General features: G+C 40.2%; 1 protein-coding gene across 1 annotated transcript in view; it reads left to right on the top strand.

Moving 5' to 3' along the window:
* gpr158a (G protein-coupled receptor 158a) overlaps positions 1-23,018 on the top strand; it is a 576,558-nt gene that overhangs the window by 476,235 nt on the left and 77,305 nt on the right. The window contains exon 6 of the mRNA XM_059972060.1: positions 7,541-7,650. Within this exon, the coding sequence (XP_059828043.1) occupies positions 7,541-7,650 (110 nt within the window). The remainder of the gene's footprint in view (positions 1-7,540; positions 7,651-23,018) is intronic.

Below are 23,018 nucleotides of genomic sequence, written 5' to 3'. Positions count from 1 at the left end.
CATTCCAAGGGTACAGGAGAATATGCAGCTAATATGATTGCTTTCCCAGGAGCTGCTATAAAGCCAACTGGCCAAGTGGCTCATTCTTGACTTGTTATATCTGTTCTGAATTTAACTTTGGTAGTGCCAAATGGAGGGTGGCAGAGCAAAGATTAGATACCACCACAGGGATCACTGCGAGCAGATCAGACAGCCACTGAGAGGTCATTAAGGATGAGGTCCTGTACACTCTGTCCTTTCTCTCACCACCTACTACTATTCCAGTTGTGTCCTTAGGGTGCTGCACGTTGAAGACGCTGCTAGAGTCCATTCATAGCTTCACTGCATTTTCAAGTGGAAAGTTGCTGCGTGCTAATCAATTCATTACCAATACTGACATTACCAACAGTTGAAGTTGAAAAATCCCAGTGCCTCTCCCTACCTTCAGTATATCAATTTAATACATCTCAACTCAGTCAATGGGATAGAACATAACTAAGAATAGTGATGAAAGATTCTGAGATATAATTTGGAAGAGATGTTACCTCTGCATGAATATGTCAGGTGGTTGCTTGACTAGCCTATGAAACAGTCGTCTCTCTTTTGGCACTTGCCTGTGGTAGCCACCCAGGAGAGGTGATAGGATGCTAGAGGCAGAGTGGTAAGGCATTCATGCTGGTGTTGGTGCTGCCCTCTAGTGTTCACTCAGTAGAAGACAAGCTGGATTGCTTTGTCTGCAGACTGCTGCGCTTGTTCTTGAAAACAACATCCATGGACTCAGGGACTTGGGCTATATTATACTTCTTGTGTGACTATGTTTAATGGTGTCTTATAGGTGTTATATGTTCCTTGTGCTGTGATGACTGTTGATAATATATTTTGTACCTTGGCCCTGGAGGAATACTGTGTCATTGGGTATATTCATGGGTATTCATGTACTGTATGGTTGACTACCAATTCAACTTATTCATGAACGTAAATTAGTCCCCAGATGTCAGGGAGTGGCAATTTGCAGGATTCTCTTGGCTGTACCTGGTCTTATCAAAGTCGGGTTCCTGGATTGAGGTTGGATAGCTCATTAAGTTTTATTCTTATCGCACAACATCACTGGTGCAGCCAACCGGTTTTAGAAGTTACATATTAGTGGAATGGAGACCTTTTATTGGAGACTTGTGTGCAGTCAAGGTGTTTCAACTGATTGTAGTAAAAATACACCTGTATCTGGAAGGTCCAACTCTGGTGAGTCAATGTCCCGGCAAAAACTACACCATGAAGACAAAAGAACACTCCAAGCAACTGCAAAAAGATTACTAAAAAGCACAAGTCAGGAGATAGATACAGGAAAATGTCCAAGTCACTGAATATCCCCTGGAATACAGTTAAGTCAATCATCAAGAAATGGAAAGAATATGGCACAGCTGTAAATCTGCCCAGAGCAGGTTGTTCTCAAAAACGGAGTGGCCATGCAAGATGAGGACCAGTGAGGGAGGCCACCAGGAGACCTGTGACAACTCTGGAGGAATTACAAGCTTCAATGACTGAAATGGGAGAGACTGTGCATACAGTACCTGTTGTCCGGATGTTACACTGGTTGCAGCTTTATGAGAGAGTGGCAAAGAGAAAGCCAGTGTTGAAAGGAAATTCATATGAAATCTCAGCTGCAGTTTGCCAGAAGGCATGTGGGAAACTCTGAAGCCAGATGAAAGAAGGTTCTATGGTCTGATGAAACCCAGATTGAGCTTCTTGGCCATCAGACTAAAGGCTATGTTTTGTATAAGCCAAACGCCGCACATAATCAATAACACACCTTCCCTACCATGAAGCACGATGGTGGCTGCATCATGTTGTGGGGATGCATAACTGCAGCAGGCCCTGGAAGGCTTGTGGAGATAGAGGGTAAAACGAATGCAGCAATTTACAGGGAAATCCTGGAGGAAAACCTGATGCAGTCTGCAAGAGAACTGTGACTTGGGAGAAGATTTGTTTTCTAGCAAGACAATAACCGCAAGCATAAAACCAAAATCACAAGTAAATGACTTAAAACAATAAAGTTGATTTCCTGGAACGGTCAAGTCAGAGTCCAGACCTCAATCCAATTGAGAATTTGTGGCTGGACTTGAAAAGGGCTGTTCACTCACGATCCCCACGCAATCTGACAGAGCTTGAGCAGTTTTGTAAAGAAGAATGGGAAAAAATTGCAGTGCCCAGATGTGCAAAGCTGATAGAGGCCTATCCACACAGACTCAAGGCTGTAATTGCAGACAAAGGTGCATCTACTGAATACTGACTTGAAGGGAGTGAATACGAACACAATTATTTTGCATTTTATATTTGTAATTAATTTAGATCAGTTTGTAGAGATCTGCTTTCAATTTGACACAAAATTAATTTCTGCTGATCAGTGTCAAAAAAGCCAAATTAAATCCATCATCATTCAATGTTGCAAAACAACAGAACATGAAAATTTCCAAGGGAGGTGAATACTTTTTACAGGCACTGTATAAGTGTTCACCATATTGTATGTTCTAAAGGTTCAGGTTCAAACAATATGAAATATCAGTCAGTGAGGTTGGGGCAGTTCATATGTGATGTCTAGGAGGTTATTCAATGCACAGTGTCTAGGTGCAGAGAAATGCATATTTTTCTGCTTGCCTAAATATAGAGTCAGTGATAAAGTCCAATTATTATAGAAGTTGCCACTGTCTGGGAACTGCTTGCTGGTATTGGTTCCTGCATCTAATTTATAGAGAAAATTGTTTCAATGATGGATATTCTTAAGAATCTGGAAAAAAAGGGTTGAAATAATAATATAATCTAATTACCTTCAAATAGAAGTGGTAGGAGAGTTGATCATCTGTTCTGGATTTCTATGATATTCGTCAGTCTCTTCCAAAGAACTAATTATTCTTTCATTTGCTCACCAAGCTGTCAGATAACAATCCGTTCATATTGTGAATCAATCCCGCCAGCTTTCCATCAGAATCTGTACAAGTTATTAATCAAATTAATCACCTGTTGCCAAAGATCCAGGAACTCACAGACAAAATTATGAAGTTAGAAAATGAAACAGTTTGTTAATAACCATAAAAATATGAGTATGAAACTCAGTTCTTAGGGTCACAAAATTTCAATGGTCCATCATACATCCATTATATGCATGGGCAGTCAATTGTTGTTAAGTCTGTGGCCTCATTGATGTTGAACTCCACTTCTAAATTTTAAAGAACTTTGCACTGATTAGTTGTCAAATATATTTCACATTACAATCATTTGTCTTAATTGTATAACCTTATGCTTATGCACTGAATTGCTTGTTTTATCTTCCTATGTGATGATGCTATCAAACTGAGAAATAAATACATGTTTACAAACTTGAGAGTGACATTGTGATGCAGCTCCAGGGACCTGAGGTTAATCCTAATCTCAGGGGCTGTCTGTGTGGAATGTGCATGTTTTCTGTGTGGGTTTTCACTGGGTGCTCTGGTTTCATCCCATATCTCAAAGATATGCTTGTAGTTTATTTAGCAACTGTAAATTACCTCTTGGTGTAGGTAAGAGGCAAAAGTAATTAAAAAGGAATTGATGTTGTTGCAGAAGTTAAGTTACAGGACTGCAGGGATATCTAGAGGGGAGAATAAGACTCAGGGCACTTTGCTCAGCTTGGAGATGGCATGGACTAGCTGCCATTAACATCATCTGTGCCATTTCCTGAACTCATGTGGAACTCACTCATCAATTTTATCACCTTTTCTACCAACTTTGGCTCTGCCTTCAAATTCACTTTGGCCATTTCTGGTGCTTTTTGACCTATTCTGGATCTCTTTGTCTGCATCTCAGTAGATAGCCTATCCAACAATATCTACAACTAGGAAAAGATGCCAGACTAAAAATGTGAGGGAAGGGGAAGGAGGATAGCTAGAAGGTGACAGATGAAGCCAGGTGAGTTGCAAAGATAAAGAGCTGGAGAAGTGGGAATCTGATAGGATAGGAGAGTAAACAATAGGAGAAAGAGAAGGAAGAGGGGACCCAGGGGGAGGTGATGGGTGGGTGAGAAGAGGAAGGAGGCCAGAGTGGGGAATAGAAGAGGTGAGGGAGAGGGAAAATATTTTTTTACCAGATGGAGAAGTTGATATGCATGCCATCAGGTTGGAGGCTACCCAGACTATAAGGTGTTGCTCATCCACCCTGAGGGCTGCCTTATCTTGGCGCAAGAGGAGACCATGGACTGACATGTCAGTACAGGCTTGGAAACTGGAATTAAAATGTTTGGCCCCAGGAAGTTCCAGCTACACCTACCTCGATTACACCTCTTTCCAACCTGTCTCCTATAAGATCACCTTTCCTTTCTCACAGTTTCTCTATCACTGCCATGAATGTGTTCAAGATGAACCTTTCTATTCCAGAAAAATGGTTTCCATAGTAAATACAGCCAAACCACATTTTCCCCATTTCACAGAAATCTGCTCTCGAGCTTCTCCCCCAACCAAAATAGATTAACCATATAAACATATAACAATCACAGCACGGAAACAGGCCATCTTGGCCCTCCTAGTCCGTGCCGAACTCTTAATCTCACCTAGTCCCACCTACCCACACTCAGCCCATAATCCTCCACTCTTTTCCTGTCCATATACCTATCCAATTTTACCTTAAATGACACAACTGAACTGGCCTCTACTACTACAGGAAGCTCATTCCACACAGCTATCACTCTCTGAGTAAAGAAATACCCCCTCGTGTTTCTCTTAAACTTCTGCCCCCTAACTCTCAAATCATGTCCTCTCGTTTGAATCTCCCCTACTCTCAATGGAAACAGCCTATTCACGTCAACTCTATCTATCCCTCTCAAAATTTTAAATACCTCGATCAAATCCCCCCTCAACCTTCTACGCTCCAATGAATAGAGACCTAACTTGTTCAACCTTTCTCTGTAACTTAAGTGCTGAAACCCAGGTAACTTCCTAGTAAATCGTCTCTGCACTCTCTCTAATTTATTGATATCTTTCCTATAATTCGGTGACCAGAACTGCACACAATATTCCAAATTTGGCCTTACCAATGCCTTGTACAATTTTAACATTACATCCCAACTTCTGTATTCAATGCTTTGATTTATAAAGGCCAGCGTTCCAAAAGCCTTCTTCACCACCCTATCTACATGAGACTCCACCTTCAGGGAACTATGCACAGTTATTCCTAGATCTCTCTGTTCCTCTGCATTCCTCAATGCCCTACCATTTACCCTGTATGTTCTATTTGGATTATTCCTGCCAAAATGTAGAACCTCACACTTCTCAGCATTAAACTCCATCTGCCAACGTTCAACCCATTCTTCTAACCGGCATAAATCTCCCTGCAAGCTTTGAAAACCCACCTCATTATCCACAACACCTCCTACCTTAGTATCATCGGCATACTTACTAATCCAATTTACCACCCCATCATCCAGATCATTTATGTATATTACAAACAACATTGGGCCCAAAACAGATCCCTGAGGCACCCCGCTATTCACCAGCCTCCATCCCGATAAACAATTATCCACCACTACTCTCTGGCATCTCCCATCTAGCCACTGTTGAATCCATTTTATTACTCCAGCATTAATACCTAATGTCTGAACCTTCTTAACTAACCTTCCATGTGGAACTTCTTCAGATTGAATTCTCATTTACAAAACCACTGTTATCATCAAAAAAGTGATGACTGAGGAGTTTAATATCAGAATCATATCTTACATAATATTATATTTACAAAGATATATTTACAAAGAAATCTAGACTTAAAAACTATTTGGTTAATTGCTTACTTTAGCCTTAAGTAATATTGCTCAGGAAAGAGTCCAGTTAAGACGGCACATCCCTGAGACTGTATTTTTGATCATTTGGTTTCTTTCTATGAGTGGTACTTTAGTTGTTTTAGCTTCTGTGGTGTAGTTAGAACCAACATTTTCCTCCATGACATTCTCTCTGACTACCGAGTTCATTTTGAAGACATTTTCAAAGGACTTCTGGGTCATTTCTCCCACAAGTTTGCAGAAGTAGTCCAGAAGAAGAATGCTAAAATTTCAGTAATATAGGTCATCAACCATGGCTCTTTTCTGGCCGACTGAGCATTTCTGTCATTTTCTGTTTCCATTTCAGATTTCAGCACCCACAATATTTTGCATCTTTTTTTGTAATATAAAGCTATTTAGTGAAGAAGGCAAGCATTTTAATGCAATGTCCCTATGGAAAAAAAAGATATATTGAATATGGGAAAGAGCTTCTCTTGACTGAATCTCTTCATATCCAAAGAAAGAGCTACAATGCAGTATGCCCACCCTGATTCATTATGAATCTATATTTCTGGCCAAAATGGTTTCTAAATCTCTTCATTATTGGTAATAGCATAATAAATGAGTCCAGTGTCCAAACCTGTGTGTTGAAATGTCAACAGAACAATTTCCTTATCATTTTGTTTAGGTAGGATCAATAATATCTTCAACCAATAGATTTTGCCTTGACCAAGCTGATTTGTGGAAAGTTGAATCTGCCAGAAGGTCAGGTGGATGCAGATAGAATCACAGCATTAACAATATTTAGATAAATACCTGAAAGATGAAGGAGGCTATGGACAGTGTGCTAGAAAATGGGATTGGTATAGACAGGAACATAGTGGCCAAAGTAGACAAAATGGCCAAAGAGTCTGTTTCATTTATGATTCTATGACCAAACACAACCTTCCATATTTCACTGGCAATTATTTTATACATTTTTTTTGCTAGAACTTTTCTGAATTACCTGCTGTTACATTTATCACAATGTCTGGTAAGTGGCAAAGTTAATCAATAATATTTCCATCATTGTCAGATTCCATGAACCACTGAACTGTATAAACCATGTATTCTTGACACTGAACATAATTAGCACTGCTATGTGAGAGAGAAAAAAAGCTAATGGTCTGCTGGTTTATGAAATATCATCCATTAAAAAATCTTTCACAGTATAGTAATGAGAAGATCATATACTTTATAAATAATTCTTGCCTTTATATATTCTGATGTATTAGAAGTGTAGTATTGTTTTTTTTTAATGTGTTGATGAGAACAACAATATAAATGTGGAAAATCTTAGCCCTCTTACCATTGTGTACCTAGAGACTGCAATATATGATAATCAGAGATAAATTCTGCCACTTCAAATGCAGCTAAAGGAGATTGAACCCAGGTCAGAGTGGAAGGAACCCCATTTCATTGAACTTGAGTGGTCGTTGTATTAGGTGACTGTTAAAGGGACTTCTGTCTTTAAAAAAAAGAATACGAGGGATTTGACGAGCCACTGTCCTTGTTTACCCGGACCAATCTAAACTGATATGTTTAATGTAACAGTAGCTTTGGAGCACTTTGCACACTGTGCTTTTCATCAAGACTGTTGAAGGGTATCAATGTTGACTGTTCTTTCCTCTCCTTAGAGGCTGTCTGATGTGTTGCCTCCCTCCAGCATTTTGTGTGTATCACTGGATTTCCAGCATCTGCAGAATCTCTTATGTTTAGAAGTTATCTTCTGTTTTCTTCCAACAGGTTGTTATACTCTACTTTGAACCAAGCATCTTCAGGTGTATTCTTCTACGATGGGTTCGTCTTTTAGGCTTTGCCATTGTTTATGGAACAATAACTCTCAAGTTGTACAGGTACTGTTTTCCAATATTTTGGCAACCTTCTTCTCAGCTGCCATTATGTTTGTGCCTACTGATCTGCTGTCTGAATGTAGATAATTTTCTACCAGTCTGATATTAAAGTCATAGAGACATATACTGTAATAAACAAATCATTTGGCCCAGCTTGTCCATGCCACCCAAAACACCCATTTCAATTAATCCCATTTGCTATATTTGGCCCACATCCCTCTAAATCTTTCCTCTTGTCTAAGTGCATTTTAAATGCTAATTCACCTTCCTCAACTACTTCTGCTGGCACCTCATTCCATATTCTGACTATCCTCTGGGGGAAAAAGTTGCCTCTCATGTTCCTAGAAAATCTTTCTCCCTCACTTTAAACTTATAGTTCTTGATTTGCCAACCCTAGGAAAAGGGCTGCACATTTACCCCATCTATGCCTGTCGTGATATTATACACCTCATGATATTAGACTCTGCCCCTATACTCCAAGGTTCAACCTGCTCAACTTCTCTCCATAACTCAGTTCCTCCAGACCTGGCAGCATCCTCATTAATGCTCTCTGCAATCTTTCCAGCTTAATGACAACATTCTTTTAGCAAGGTGACCAAAATTGAACGCAATATTTCAAATGCAGCTCATAAATGTCTTGTATGGCTTGAACATAATATTCCAGTTTCTATTCTCAATGTCCTGACTCAAGGTAAGTTTGCCCTAAGTCTTCTTCAACATTGTCTTCCTGCAGCATCACTTTCAGTAAATACCCTTATTAAATATTAAAATACAGTGGATTCCTGTTATTGGGACACATCGGGCCCAGTACATCTTGGCCCAATTAAGTGGCTGTCCCAATTAGCTGAAGTTTCATGGAAATGACTAAAAAGGTATAAAAAACTATTTAACTGAGTAACAAATTATGTATTTAAATAAAATACAGAACAAGTTAGAACATTACTAATTCTACTAGAGTACTATAAAACTGTGTTTTAGTTCGTAATAGTTTTCCATGGAGGAATTCATCCAATGTACTCTGCCGTGTTCTTTTGATTGATTGTAAATGAACAAAGTCAATGCTGACACCTAGTGTAGATAATGGACTGCGTTCATACAATGCTTCTGATGATTATATCCTCCAAATCTTCACTTTCATTGTAACATTCAAGATGATTGTCAGTACCTTCAAATTCTTGATAATTACTAACCTCTTGAAGTAGTAAAATTGTTTCATTTGCCCTTTCAGCCATTTTCTGTCATCTCTTAGACTCAGTGTGTGAAACTACAGAAACTACAGTTCTGAATTGTCTTATTGTTTATTCTTGCCAACTCTCAGTGAGAAAAATCACTACTTTTTGAACACAAATGCATGCAACTAATGTTGTTTTAGAACTGTGCTGTAAGCACAGTGTACTGTCTAATGACCACACGTAGTTAGAACCTGTTTGGCAATAGTCTCCTGCCCCAATTAAGAGGAATAGTGTCTCAAATAAACAAAGGGAATCCTGGCTTTTTTGTTTGATTAGTTTTTGTTCTTTAAGAATTGTTCCAAATAAGTGGCTATCCTGATTAACCAATGGCCCAATTAACTAGAATCCACTGTATATGTTATGTAGCAGGCTGCAAAACTGGTATGTATTTTCAGGTAATTATTTTCATTCCTATGTCATATCAAGGTGAAAGTTTCTGTTTGCAATCTAAAATTTTCCATAATACTTAGAAATTATGATTTATCTGTAGGTTAATTGCAAACATGTGGCTGTTACAGGTAACGGTCTGCCGTAGAAGCTATCAATTACATTATTAATTATTAATTCTGGTTATTTTATGTGTAATTTAGTGATTTAGAATAAAACGTTTAAAACTAAGTTCTAAATGCAGAATCATTAGAGAAAATTAGCTCCCAGCATTCACACCACCAATTATTGTTACATAATAAAGCCTTGGCAATGATGAGAGTGTTATTCTGTGGCATTCTAGATTTCTGCTCCCTAGCACTGTCTGACATTGCACTCTCCATCACACCAAATGGGCATTCCCCGACCTAACTGATCAGCTGCTCTTTAATACTGTGTGGGTTTGACAGGTGACATCCGATTCCTTTCCCTATCATAAAACCCTCTTTGCCTCACGTTCACTCTTCGCTACTCCCTACTCCACCCATTCACCCCTTCCCCCACCCTCCTCCCCAGTAACCAAAGCCTGGGATTGACTCCCAATTATATCACTAAAGAGTTTATTAAAACTTTAAAATAGAAAGCTTATGCTGGAAATATTGATTTTGATCAACAGAGTAGAAATAGGTGATATTTGGTCAGCTACTGATTATACATCCATTCCCAGTTTCATTTCCAATGAAAAATGAAATTCAGGAATGCTATGCAACAGAGATTAAAATCAATATCCTTCCATTTGCATCTTCTCTGAATAAATGGACAGCAGGGTAGCATAGTGCTTAGGATAATGCCGTTGCAGCATCAGTGTCCTGGATTTAATCTTGCCTCATCTGTAAAGAGTTTGTATACTCTCCCTGTGACCACACGGGTTTCCTCTGAGTGCTCCGGTTTCCTCCCACAGTCCAAATATACACAGGTTAGCAGGTTAGTTGGTCACATGGATGTAATTCGGAGGGACAGGCTCATTGGGCCGGAAGGGCCTGTTACCATGGTGTGCCTCTAAATAAATAAAATGTTTAAAAAAAAATCCAGAATTGTCCTTATTTTTTCATGTTACCTTCTCCTGAAAGAACCAATCACCGACATATAAAAAAAATTTAATGAGAAGCTTGCCGTTGCCAATATCCACTTAAAAATCATTAAAAAGTTACAGATGGGCACTGTCATTAAATAAGAAGACTAATGGAGTAGTGCTGTTTTGTACTTGGAAAAGACTATGCAAACACAGAGGTTATGCTATATAAAATTTGCTTTTGCTGCGCTGGGAATGCTGTGAGCAGCTTCAGGCTCTGCGACTGCCACCTTTGTCAGCAAAGAGAAGACAGTACTCTGAGCTGCTGTCACACAGCTTCAGCAACATCGTTCAATTCTAACCTCTGCTTGTCTCTATGTGCAGTTTGCACCACCTCTCTCTTTCTGACTATATGGTTTCTTCTTCTAGTAATGTTTAACTGCAGTTGGCAGATCAACATAAGGTGCACCTTCAGAGCTGGAGTGTGGAGCAAAGAGTCAGGAAGTGCACCCACTTAATTTTAACCCCCACCCCCCGAATATCAGCAAGTCAAGAGCTTTTCAGAAAGTCAAAACTCACATCTATATACATTATAATGGCGATGATATCCTACCAAATTTTCCATTTTAAGCTGCGTCTGCCCTAAAGATCTCAATTTAGCAATTAGATGTTCCCTTTGCACCTCATACGATCTGCATTCAAACAATATATGCAGCACCTTTTCCTGATAAGTGCACACCCTACAAATGCTGGTATATTGCATATTAGTTCCAAACAAGGAATTATGCACCCTAGTATGTTCAATATGTAAATGTGTAAATATAACTTCTTCCCTTTCCTTTCATCTTCTCATTGAGCTTCCACCATTTTATAAATGTAGTCCTGTCTTTTCCTTATCCCAACTTTGTTGCCACAGTGATTGAATCGACTTTTTAATTATGGTTTTCATCTCCCCTTTATTCAGAGGCACGACTATATTTGTATCCTTGTTTCTAGTAATTGATTGGCTAGAAGGTCTGTCATTGATTGATTGGCTAGAAACCCCACCTTAGGCAAGGATCCATAAGAAATGGACACGTAAGTCTAGGCCCTGCAGCCTCAACATATTTTGTTCAACCTCTGGAAGAAGGTCTGGCCTACAGTTTGAAATTCCTGTTTCAATATTTGTCAAAGCCAATAATGAATTGGAGCACTGAGGTACTCAATGAGGATGTACTTCTTCAACCCATTCCAAGGCTGAAATAATGGCAGCCATCTCAGACATGAATACTGATATTCTGTCTAATAATCTTTTGTTAATAGTCACCTGAAACTTTGAAAAATAAATAGAGACGCCTGAATGACCTGTCACTAGATCTTTTGAACCATCTGTGTGTGTGTATATATATCTTGATCTTTTCTTGAAGGCTTCAATCAGCCAGAGGCAAAGCGGAAAACCATGGAGGAGTGTCAGAAGGGAGACACTGGGACCATATTGCACATTAGACAGCACAAGATTTTCAACCCATTCATTTCCCATCCACTCAAAACTGACGACCTTACGAATTAAGTGCTCCCAACACTCTACTAAAGTTGCCAATATTGGATGATGAATTTTATGTCCGCTTACGTTAAACTAATAAATCCTTGCTAATTGTAACCTGTGTAGATCTAAAGGCAATTCATCCATTTCTACCAGTAATGCTAAAATGGGTTATAATATAAATCTCAATGCTTGAGCTTGAAAGTTATCTAGTGGGCTTTAAGACCACTGGTGAGACTGGCCAATAAGCAGTACATCCATAATCAAAACAGATCTGATTAAAGCAATATACATTGTTTTAAGAGACTTCCTCCTCTCACTCCAATCACACCTAACTAAACACCTAATCACAGTAAAGGTTTTTTTTACACTTCTCTAGAATTTTATTTGTATCTACCTTCCATGTTCACCTTGTGTCCATTTAATCTGTGGGTTAACTCTAGGTGCTCCAATTTCCCAAAACCCCAAAGTTCTCCAGCTTGATATGTAATTGGTTATTATAAATTGTCACTAGTATGTCGATGAGCTGGTCTAAAGTTCAAAGTAAATTTGTTATCAAAGTACATGCTGTCTTCATTTTCTTGTGGGCATATTCAATAAATCCATAATAGAATAATAACCATAATAGAATCAATGAAAGACTACACCAATTTGGGCATTTAACCAGTGTGCAAAAGACAGCAAACTGTGCAAATACAAAATGAAAGAAATGACGGTAAGTAAATATGGAGAATATGAGATGAAGAGTCCTTGAAAGCAAATCCATAGGTTGTGGGAACAGTTCAATGATAAGTGCAAGTGAAGTTGAGTAAAGTTGTCCCCTCTAGCTCAAGAGCCTGATGATTGAGGGGTAATAACTGTTCCTAATCCTAGTGGTGTGAGTCCTGAGGCTCTTTTAGCACTTGGAAGTAAGCATGACCTGGGTGTCCCTGATGATGGATGCTTGGATGGTGATTTCCTGAGGCATCACTTCATGTAGATGTTCTCAATGGTGAGGAGGGCTTTAACCGTGATGGACTGACCTGTATATTGTCAATATCGATGTGGAGAGAATAGATTGAAAGGACTATTATCAGGAATTGAATTGGTTTACCAGATAATAAGCAAAAATGATCTTCTTTGATATTGTAAGCAAATGTGAAAAATCATCTTATTGTACTTGGTGAGAATGCAGTATAAATTAATCTAACTAATCAATACCTGCACCTAAATTGAGATGATGAGCTGTTTTAGTAGGCATGGGGTGATTTGATCGAAGTTAACAAGATGCTAAAGGAGCAATTAATCAATACTGCTACCTTGTCTGCTAATTGGAGAGATCAAGATAGGGATGTGGGATCTCCAGAGCTTTGCAAATTGAAGTCAGACAACATTTGTACATATGTCAATGCCTTATAAATAATTAAGTTGAAATTCTAATTGTGTAGAATATCGTTTTATAAAAGAAATTAGGAAAGACATAGAGTCTTTCATTCAATTAGAGTGAAGACATATTCACTCAGTGACCTCATGTACCTAATAAAGTGACCATTGAATGTATGTTTGAGGTCTTCTGCTGCTGTAGCCCATCCACTTAAAGGTTTGATGTGTTGTTCATCTAGAGATGCTCTTTTGTACACAACTGTTCCAGCATGTGATTATTTGAGTTACTGTCTCCTTTCTGTTGGCTGGAATCAGTCTGGCCATTCTCCTCTGACCTCTCTCATTAACAAGGCGTTTTTGCTCACAGAATTGCCTCTCATTAAATTTGTTTTTGTCTTTTGCACCATTCATTCTAATCTCTGGAGACTGCATGAAAATCCCAAGAGGTCAGCAGTTTCTGAGATACTCGAGCTACCCCATCTGGCACCAACAATAATTCCATGATCAAAGTTATTTACATCACATTTTTTCCCCATTCTGATGTTAAGTCTGAACAACTTGATTATTTCTACATGTTTTTTATGCATTGAGATGCTGCCAAAAGTTGGCCAATTAGATATTTGCATTAACAAGCAGGTATCTAGATGTATCTAACAGAGTAGTGACTGAGTGTATTTATAGATATCAGACCTATGGAGTAGGTCATAGATTCGTCACTGAATAGCAAAACAGCCTCTGGGATTAAATGGCCTATCCTGTTTCTATATTTAGGTGTTTCAAAAACTTCAGTTTTGTTTGGTGTTGAGGCTTGAGTGGAATAACTGTAGATTTGCATGCTTAATAGACAATAGACAGTAGGTGCAGGAGTAGGCCATTCGGCACTTCTAGCCAGCACCGCCATTCACTGTGATCATGGCTGATCATACACAATCAGTACCCTGTTCCTGCCCTCTCCCCATATCCCTTGACCCCACTATCTATAAGAGCTCTATCTAACTCTCTCTTGAATGCATCCAGAGACTTGGCCTCCACTGCATTCTGGGGCAGAGCATTCCACATATCCACCACTCTCTGGGTGAAAAAGTTTTTCCGCATCTCTGTTCTAAATTGCCTACCCCTTATACTTAAACTGTGGCCTTTAGTTCTGGATTCACCCATCAGCGGGAACATGCTTCCTGCCTCCAGTGTGTCCAATCCCTTAATAATCTTATATGTTTCAATCAGATCCCCTCTCATCCTTCTAAATTCCAGTGTATACAAGCCCAGTTGCTCCAATCTTTCAACATATGACAGTCTCGTCATTCCGGGAATTAACCTTGTGAACCTACGCTGTACTCCCTCAATAGCAAGAATGTCTTTCCTCAAATTTGGAGACCAAAACTGCACACAATACTCCAGGTGGGGTCTCACCAGGGCCCTGTACAGCTGCAGAAGGACCTCTTTACTCCTATACTCAATTCCTCTTGTTATAAAAGCCAACATGCCATTAGCTTTCTTCACTGCTGCTGTACCTGCATGCTTGCTTTCATTGACTGATGTACAAGAACACCTAGATCTCGTTGTACTTCCCCTTTTCCTAGCTTAACTCCATTTAGATAGTAATCTGCTTTCTTGTTCTTGCCACCAAAGTGGATAACCTCACATTTATCCACATTAAACTGCATCTGCCTTACATTTGCCCATTCACCCAACCTGTCCAAGTCACCCTGCATTCTCATAACATCCTCCTGACATTTCACACTGCCACCCAGCTTTGTGTCATCAGCAAATTTGCTAATGTTACTTTTAATCCCTTCATCTAAATCATTAATGTATATTGTAAACAGCTGCGGTCCCAGCACCGAACCTTGCGGTACCCCACTGGTCACAGCCTGCCATTCCGAAAGGGACCCGTTAATCACTACTCTTTGTTTCCTGTCAGCCAACCAATTTTCAATCCATGTCAGTACTTTGCCCCCAATACCATGTGCCCTAATTTTGCCCACTAATCTCCTATGTGGGACTTTATCAAAAGCTTTCTGGAAGTCCAGGTACACTACATCCACTGGCTCTCCCTTGTCCATTTTCATAGTTACATCCTTAAAAAACTCCAGAAGATTAGTCAAGCATGATTTTCCCTTCTGACTGATTTTCTCCTGCTGACTCAGACTGATCCCTCTACTGCTATCCAAATGTGTCGTAATTTCCTCTTTTATAATTGACTGCAGCATCTTTCCCATCATTGACGTCAGGCTAACAGGTCTATAATTCCCTGTTTTCTCTCTCCCTCCTTTCTTCAAAAGTGGGACAACATTAGCCACCCTCCAATCAGCAGGAACTGCTCCTGAATCTATAGAACATTGGAAAATGATTACCAATGCGTCCACGATTTCTAGAGCCACCTCTTCAAGTACCCTGGGATGCAGACCATCAGGTCCTGGGGACTTATCAGCCTTCAGACTCAACAGTCTATCCAACACCATTTCTTGCCTAATATAAATTTCCTTCAGTTCATTCTTTACCCTAGTTCCTTTGGCCACTATTACATCTGGGAGATTGTTTGTGTCTTCCCTAGTGAAGACAGATCCAAAGTACCTGTTCAACATGGCTTTGCTTGAAGCCATGTTTCTGTTATTCCCACAACATCATTCTTGCCAATTTCCAACTGAGTCTCAAGCTCATCTACTTTATTCCTTATACTTCGTGCATTCATATATAATACTTTTAATTTGTTACTCCCCTCTCCTTTCATATCAATTCCTATTTCACTTGGCCATACTGTATGATCTCTTCTTGAGCTTTCTACTCCATTGATTCTGTTGTCCTTTATAACTTTTCTTATTTTCACTTTCCCTTTAACTCCATCCTTATATTTCCAGTTCATCCCCTCCCCCCCCCCCCCCCCCACTACTTAGTTTAAACACAGCCGTGTTGCAGTGGCAAACCTGTCTGCCAGAATGCTGGTCCCCCGTCTATTAAGGTGCAACCCGTCCCTTTTGTACAATTCATCCCTACCCCAAAACAGATCCCAGTGGTCCAAGAATGTAAATCCTTGCTTCCTGCACCAGTTCCTCAGCCACACGTTCAGATCCATTATCTCCCTGTTCCTGCCCTCTCCAGCACGAGGAACTGGAAGCAAACCTGGAAGTCCTGCTTTTCAGCTGAGTTCCTTGAAGTCGCACTGCAGAATGTCCTTCCTCTTCTTCCCGATGTCATTTGTGCCGACATGCACTACCACTTCCGGCTGTTCACCTTCACCCTTGAGGATTCCCTGCAATCGGTCTGTGATTTCCTGGATCCTTGCACCAGGGAGGCAACACACCATCCTTAAATCTCGCCTGTTGCCACAGAAACCCCTTTCTGTACCTCTTGCTATGGAATCCCCTACTACCACGGCTCTTCCTGATGTCTGACTCCTCAGCTCTGCTTCTGCACCAATTTTTGGCTCGCAGACCTGTCCGCCTCTCAGACTGGCAGTATCTTCTATCCTGACAGCTTCCAAGAGGGTGAACCTGTTTACGTGAGGTGCATCCCCTGTGGTCTCCTGTACTTCAAGCATCCTTTCCTTCCTCATCGTCACCCCCTTTCTCTCTTCCGGTATCCTCGGTGTAACGACCTCACTGTAGGTCCTCTCCAGAAAACTCTCATTTTCGCGGATAAACCTGAGGTCATCCAGTTCTTTCTTCAGTGCTGCAACGTGCTCCTTCAGAAGCTGAATCTGGACGCACTTTCCACAGCTGTAACAGCCGGGGGCACCATCAGTGTCCCTGACCTCCCACATCATGCACGTAGCACACTGAATCAGCTTAGTGGTCATGTCTTCACCATCTCCAATTGTGCCTGGCGTAGTCTCTTCCCTCAGCCTCCTCGCCGAAGACTGTCGAGCCAAAGACTAGCACTTTTCACACCAGGCACTTCCCTCAACCAGGCCACTTCCTGCTGGAGAAGCTGACTTTCAGATGTAGGGCAGTAATCAGACCCAGCTCTAAAGGTCAATATTCATAACAGGTGGAAAACAGATTGGTTAGAATTTGCATGAACCAGCTCCCATGATTACCTTGAAAGTCAGGGCAGATAATAAGAACTTCATTCTTTATTTCAAAACAAAATCTTATTAAAAAGTGAAATTATATTATTTAGCACTTATCCTCTTAGAAGTACATATTTTCAAAGAAAACTATAAAATGTTTTTGTTTTAAACTTAATAGCACTGCTGTTATAAACAGGATCTTGCTCTTCGCAAGAGCTGAATACTGTATGATATGCAACCTTTGGATAGGTGCCATTCTAAAATTTGTGCCATGTGACCAACTTCACTCAGTGTCTTCATTGCAAAATGTTTAAGACAGAATATTCCAAGGACTCCCCATCTGCCTGTGGGGAAGAGCCCACAGAGGTACAAGAGATTCTGCAGATGTTGGAAATCTTGAGCAACACAAATAAAACACTGGAGGAACTTAGCAGGTCAGGCAGCATCTATGGAGGAGGGGGAATAAGCAGTCAGCATTTCAGGCCAAGATTCTGCATCAGGGCTGGAAAAGAAGAGGACCAAAGGCAATATGAGAAGTTGGGGAGAAGGGAAGGAATGCAAGCTGGTATGTGATAGGTGAGAAGCAGGTGAAATGGAAGTTGGATTGTAGCGGGAGGGGGGGGGGTGAAGAGGTAGAAGAGGTAAAGGGATGAAGAAGGAGAAGAGGAGAGTGAAATGTGGAACAAATAGAAGGAGTTGGTCAACCTGACATATATGATGGGCAGGTCATGAGGGCTAAGGAGGGGATGAGAAGGGGTGAGAGGGCAATGACAGAATGAGGGCAACAAGAAAAGGGTGGGGAGAAGAGGGGAGTGGTAGTAGAAGAGGCCATGGACAAACATGTCGGTCTTGGAATGGGAAGTCTTCCACATAGCCAACTTCCCCTTCACTTGGTCTCACATATCACCTGCCAGTTTGTAGTTCTCCACCTCTCCCTCTCCCTTCTTCTTCTTCTGGCTTCTGCCCCCTTCCTTCCAGTGCTGATGAGGGCTCTACCCCGAAATTTCTTCTTTATTTCCCTGCTTAGATGCTGCTGAACCTTCAAAGTTCCTGCAGGATTTTGAGAGTGTTTCTGGGGAAGAAGAACTGCCTGTCTGTTTGATATGAGGCATTTGGGTGGAAATGCTACAACAGTATGTTACCTTAAATTACTAATTAATTGCCTTGTTAAGCAAAAGAATGTTGATATTTATTGAGATAATAGTTCAGAAAGTTTGATGGTCTTGCTAATTAGAAAGCAGATCACTTGTATAATCTGGGAGTCCAATTTAATGAAATGGCCACTATGTGAGGCAGATTTACAGTAGTTCCAGAGAATTTTACATAGGCACATAACAGTGTAGAGTATTCTAAAACCGTTCTAGAAATGTCGGGTGACCAACAAGGGATGTACACAGAGTAAAGTGGGCAGCATAGGATAGAAAAGAAAATGTACAGCCAAGTGTTGAGGTTAGCAATGTGCACTACTGCAAAAATAATGCCATGTGAATGAGGAAAACATATGGGTTGGGAGATTATTGTAAGTCCCTGGAGTGCAGGAAATGAACTGTCCCACAAACTGTCCCTTTAGCCCACCATGCTGATCCAGACCATCACGGACTTAAATATACCAATCTACCCTCCTGTGTCCTGGCATTCAAGTGCTTGATTTGACTCTTATTAAATATTATGAGATTACCTGTCCTTATGATAGAATTACACACAGTACTACAACTGTAGTCTAACTAATGTTTTACAAAGTTCTACCATACACCCTAGCTAATCCCATATTCCTTCTTACCCTTCTTATCTGTGCTGCCATCCCCTAGGGAACCATGAGCTTGTACTGTGCACCAAAGTTCCAATCTTTCTCAGTACTCCATGTGGGTCTTCATTGGCCAAGTTCTAGTCTTATTATTCCTGCCAAAATACAACACTTCACATTTATCAGGATTACGTCTGCCATTACTATGCCCATTTTATTAACTCATCCAGTAGTCTTAGAATGTGCACTTCACTATCAACGCCAGCAATTTTCATGTCACCTCAGAACAAACATACTGATCAAACCTCAGAGAAACACATTTAATCATTAAAGTATTTGAGAAATAGTAAAGGCTCTGACACCAGTCCTAGTGGAACATTAACGGCTTCTGATCACAAAGTAACCCCTTCACCATCACCCTCAGCCTCAAAGGTCTGGTGAAAATAATTGTTCTTAGTTTGAAGACAGCTTTTGATGAAGTGAGATTAAAGACCCTTGTGGTAGACCTGATATCAACAGGCACCAAGAGAAAAACACTGCTAGGATTGGAATGATACATTGTACAAAGGAAAGTGGTTCTGCTTGTTAGAGATCAATCATTTCTGCCCCCGTTTTTTTTGGTAAATTCCCTTAGCTGCTTCCTCAATGACCTTTCTTCTCTTATAAGTGGGGACTTTTGCTAATGCACAAATTCCAGTCCCCTTTGAAATTCCTCAGCTGATGAAGCACTTCATTCCTGCATGCAGCAAGACCAGGACAACGTTCAAGCATGTGCTGATAAGTGGCAAGTAACATCTGAGCCACAGTGTGGTCACTTTCAAACAGAGAGAACTGAGCTTGACGTTCAGAGACATTGCTATCCCTCACCTGTGAACATCCAATTGGTTACCATTGATCAGAAACCCTATTGGCCTAGTCATTTACACACTAGCTATAATGCAGATCACAAGTTGGGTATCCTGTGATAAGTGAATCAGTTCCTACCAGCCTTCCAATAATCAAAAGGAATGGGTCAAGTGCGTAGTGCAATACCTCACTAGTTGCTTGGATAAGTGCAGTACTAACAATTTTCAAGAAGCTCAACGCACTGCCCAGGAGAAAGCACCCCACTTCATTGCAATGCCATCAAGCATGCTGAGCTTTTATTCCCTCTACCTCAGGCATACAGCAGCTGCAGTGTGCACCATCCACAAATTACATTGTGGTTTGTCACCCAGGCCACTCCCACAGATGCACTCAATTCCACAGGCTCTACTACCAAGAGGGTTGAGTGCTTTTTGTGCATGGGATATCTACTACCTCTCTAAGTCACGTAATTAACTGTCCTTCATTGATAATAAGAGGGTTTACATGTTGGAACTCCCTGTCAAGCAGCACTATATGGGATTAGCCTCAATCACCTCACCATCACCTTCTCTAGGACAATAAATGATGTGCTTGCCACCTTGTTCCTGCAAATCATTTTTTGGAAATATTGTTTCATAAACAAGTCTGTGCTTTGAACGAACCAAAGTATACCTTTAAGCAAGATATGAATAAAAACGGGTGATTTCTAAAAACAATGAGACCTCAGACTGGTCTGTCCAAAACACCAAGGGCTGAAGCTGGTTCAGACAGTCTTCTAAACAGATAGATTACTAAGCAATAGCATCTCTCATGTTTGCATAAGATAATTGGTTTTGGGCCATTGTTTCAACATTGCTTGTCTTTTCTTGCTTATGTGCAACCTTCTGAAAGATTAGGGAATTTTAAACTTCATACTTGGCACAGCACTTCTATGAGAGAATGACAAACTCATGGGTGTCCTCTGTCTCTATCTTTGCAGGGATGTAGCAAACGGCACCTCAGAAGAACAGGTCACCTTCATATGTACATCCAATAACCCTGGTTACAGAACTGTCAATCAAAAATATACTTTTAACAGATGCCAGGCTCATACTTTCAGGGCTTATTTTCAATCCATCAATCATTCCGGAGACAAGTCTAGGTGTTCACTGATTATGGTTCAATACTGAGGCAGCCTTTATGGTAGTAGATGCTTAAAAACCTGTCTCAAACACCTAATATATGGTAAAATATTCTATTTTCTAATATGTAGAAACTATGTACAGAGGTGAAAGTAAATGAGTACAGCATACAAGAAAGTGGCTGGCCAAAGCAGTACAAAAGGGTAAACTTGTTAATATGAACCCTACAGTCCTGTGAGTTGCTTTCACACCTGAATTCATGCTAAGTTGGACACAATGAAATTGAAAGCTTCTTTTGCCATAGCAAAGAGTTTGTCTACTGTTGGGGTGATTGTGGCTATCTTTTCATATTTTCTTCATTTAGTTAAAGTTAAAAGTTGCAACCTACTATTTGAATGATGCTTGCAGCTTACTAATCCCATTGAAGAGATACTAAACGAAAGAGGGATATTTCTGAATCCCCGATTGTATCAGACATCAGAGAAAACATGGATTAAAGATGGTTACTTCTTAAAACACTCAGCAATTCAGGCAGCATCTGTACAGAGAGAAAAAAGCGAAGATTTCAAGATTTCAAAAATAAACTTAGTTTAATGAGCCATGTCTCCATGTCATAATCCTTTAGATTTTAAATAATAGGCTACTGATGTGGTGTTTTTGAACAACACCAAGTGATGAGAAGCCATTTTCTGCTCCCTTCTGGCTGAGAACAGGATAGTTAAATGCAGAGACTATCAACCACTGTATGCTGCATACAGTATGAAGTCACTCAGATTTTTGAAAAATAAAATCCCTGTGATAAAACTTTGACTATGCTGAAAGGGAAAATGCCATCTGACATTTAGGAGGTTTTTCAGTTTAAGTCAGTCTACGTGATTTGTTGATGTGTGAACATCATGTTTTCTGTGGTTACATAAATGACCTTTATATGATGCAGACCCGTCACAAGGATTGTGTAATATGTTTACTCACTGTGAAGATAAAGCAGCTTAAGAATTCCTGCTCAGCCCAGGCTTTTGCTACATCTTCTTTTGTTAGGCCTTCAAAGATATTTAAAGAAGTTCAAAAGGCACTGGTTAGTAACTGAGTACTGAAGCACTACAGATTGTCCAAGCTCAGAAATGAAGTTTTACTTACTGAGCCCATCCTGAAGCTGAATGGTTTTGCAAGGTCTCCAGTGATGGAATGAATTGGTGTGAGTGGGACAGCATTAACTGCAGCTAGATATCTCTTCTCAAAAAAGTTAGAGAGGATTCTACCAAAGTTCACAGGCTGTTTTCCATTCTTCTGAGTATTCTTCATATTCAGCAACATGTAAAACTATTAAAATGGAGGCTTGTAACAAAAATAACATTTTTATGTGGATGCTTCACAGTGTGGTAAGACAAATGCTCTGCTCAAGACCACAAGAAATTGCAGAGACTTGTGAACATAGCCCATTGCATCATGTAAGCCAGCCTCCTCTCCATGGTTCCTCAATGAAAATGTAGTACCATTCTACACTTCCTGCTGCCTTGGGAGAACAGCCAATATAATAAAAAAAACTGTCCCACCTCAGATATTCTCTCTTTACAACCCCATCATAGGCAGAAAAGCATGAAAACTTGAAAACTTAAAAATTTGAACCATCAGGCTCAAGGACAGCTTATATTCCTCTGTTATGGCTCTTGAATGGACTCTTGTCTGATAAACATGAACTCATAATTTCTCAGTCTACCTCATTGTGGTCCTTGAAATTTATTTGTCTATCTGCACAGCACATTTTATCCAACTATTACATTGTATTCTGTATTCCTTTATTATTTTCTCTTTCTGCACTACCTCAATGTATTCATGTTGGGAATAATCTGTCTGCATGGGATGAAAAGTAAAGCTTTTAACTGAAAACACAAAATGCTGGCAGAACTCAGCAGGCCAGACAGCATCTATGGGAGGAGGTAGTGACGATGTTTCAGGCCAAAACCCTTCATCAGGAGTGAAGTAACATGGGATGGTTACTTCCCATGTTACTTCACTCCTGATGAAGGGTTTTGGCCTGAAACATCGTCACTACCTCCTCCCATAGATGCTGTCTGGCCTGCTGAGTTCTGCCAGCAT

This window comes from Hypanus sabinus, chromosome 6, assembly GCF_030144855.1.
Source record: "Hypanus sabinus isolate sHypSab1 chromosome 6, sHypSab1.hap1, whole genome shotgun sequence".
NCBI lineage: Eukaryota > Metazoa > Chordata > Chondrichthyes > Myliobatiformes > Dasyatidae > Hypanus > Hypanus sabinus.
The sequence above is the reverse complement of the archived record's forward strand: the minus strand, read 5'-3'. Positions and strand labels throughout refer to the sequence as shown.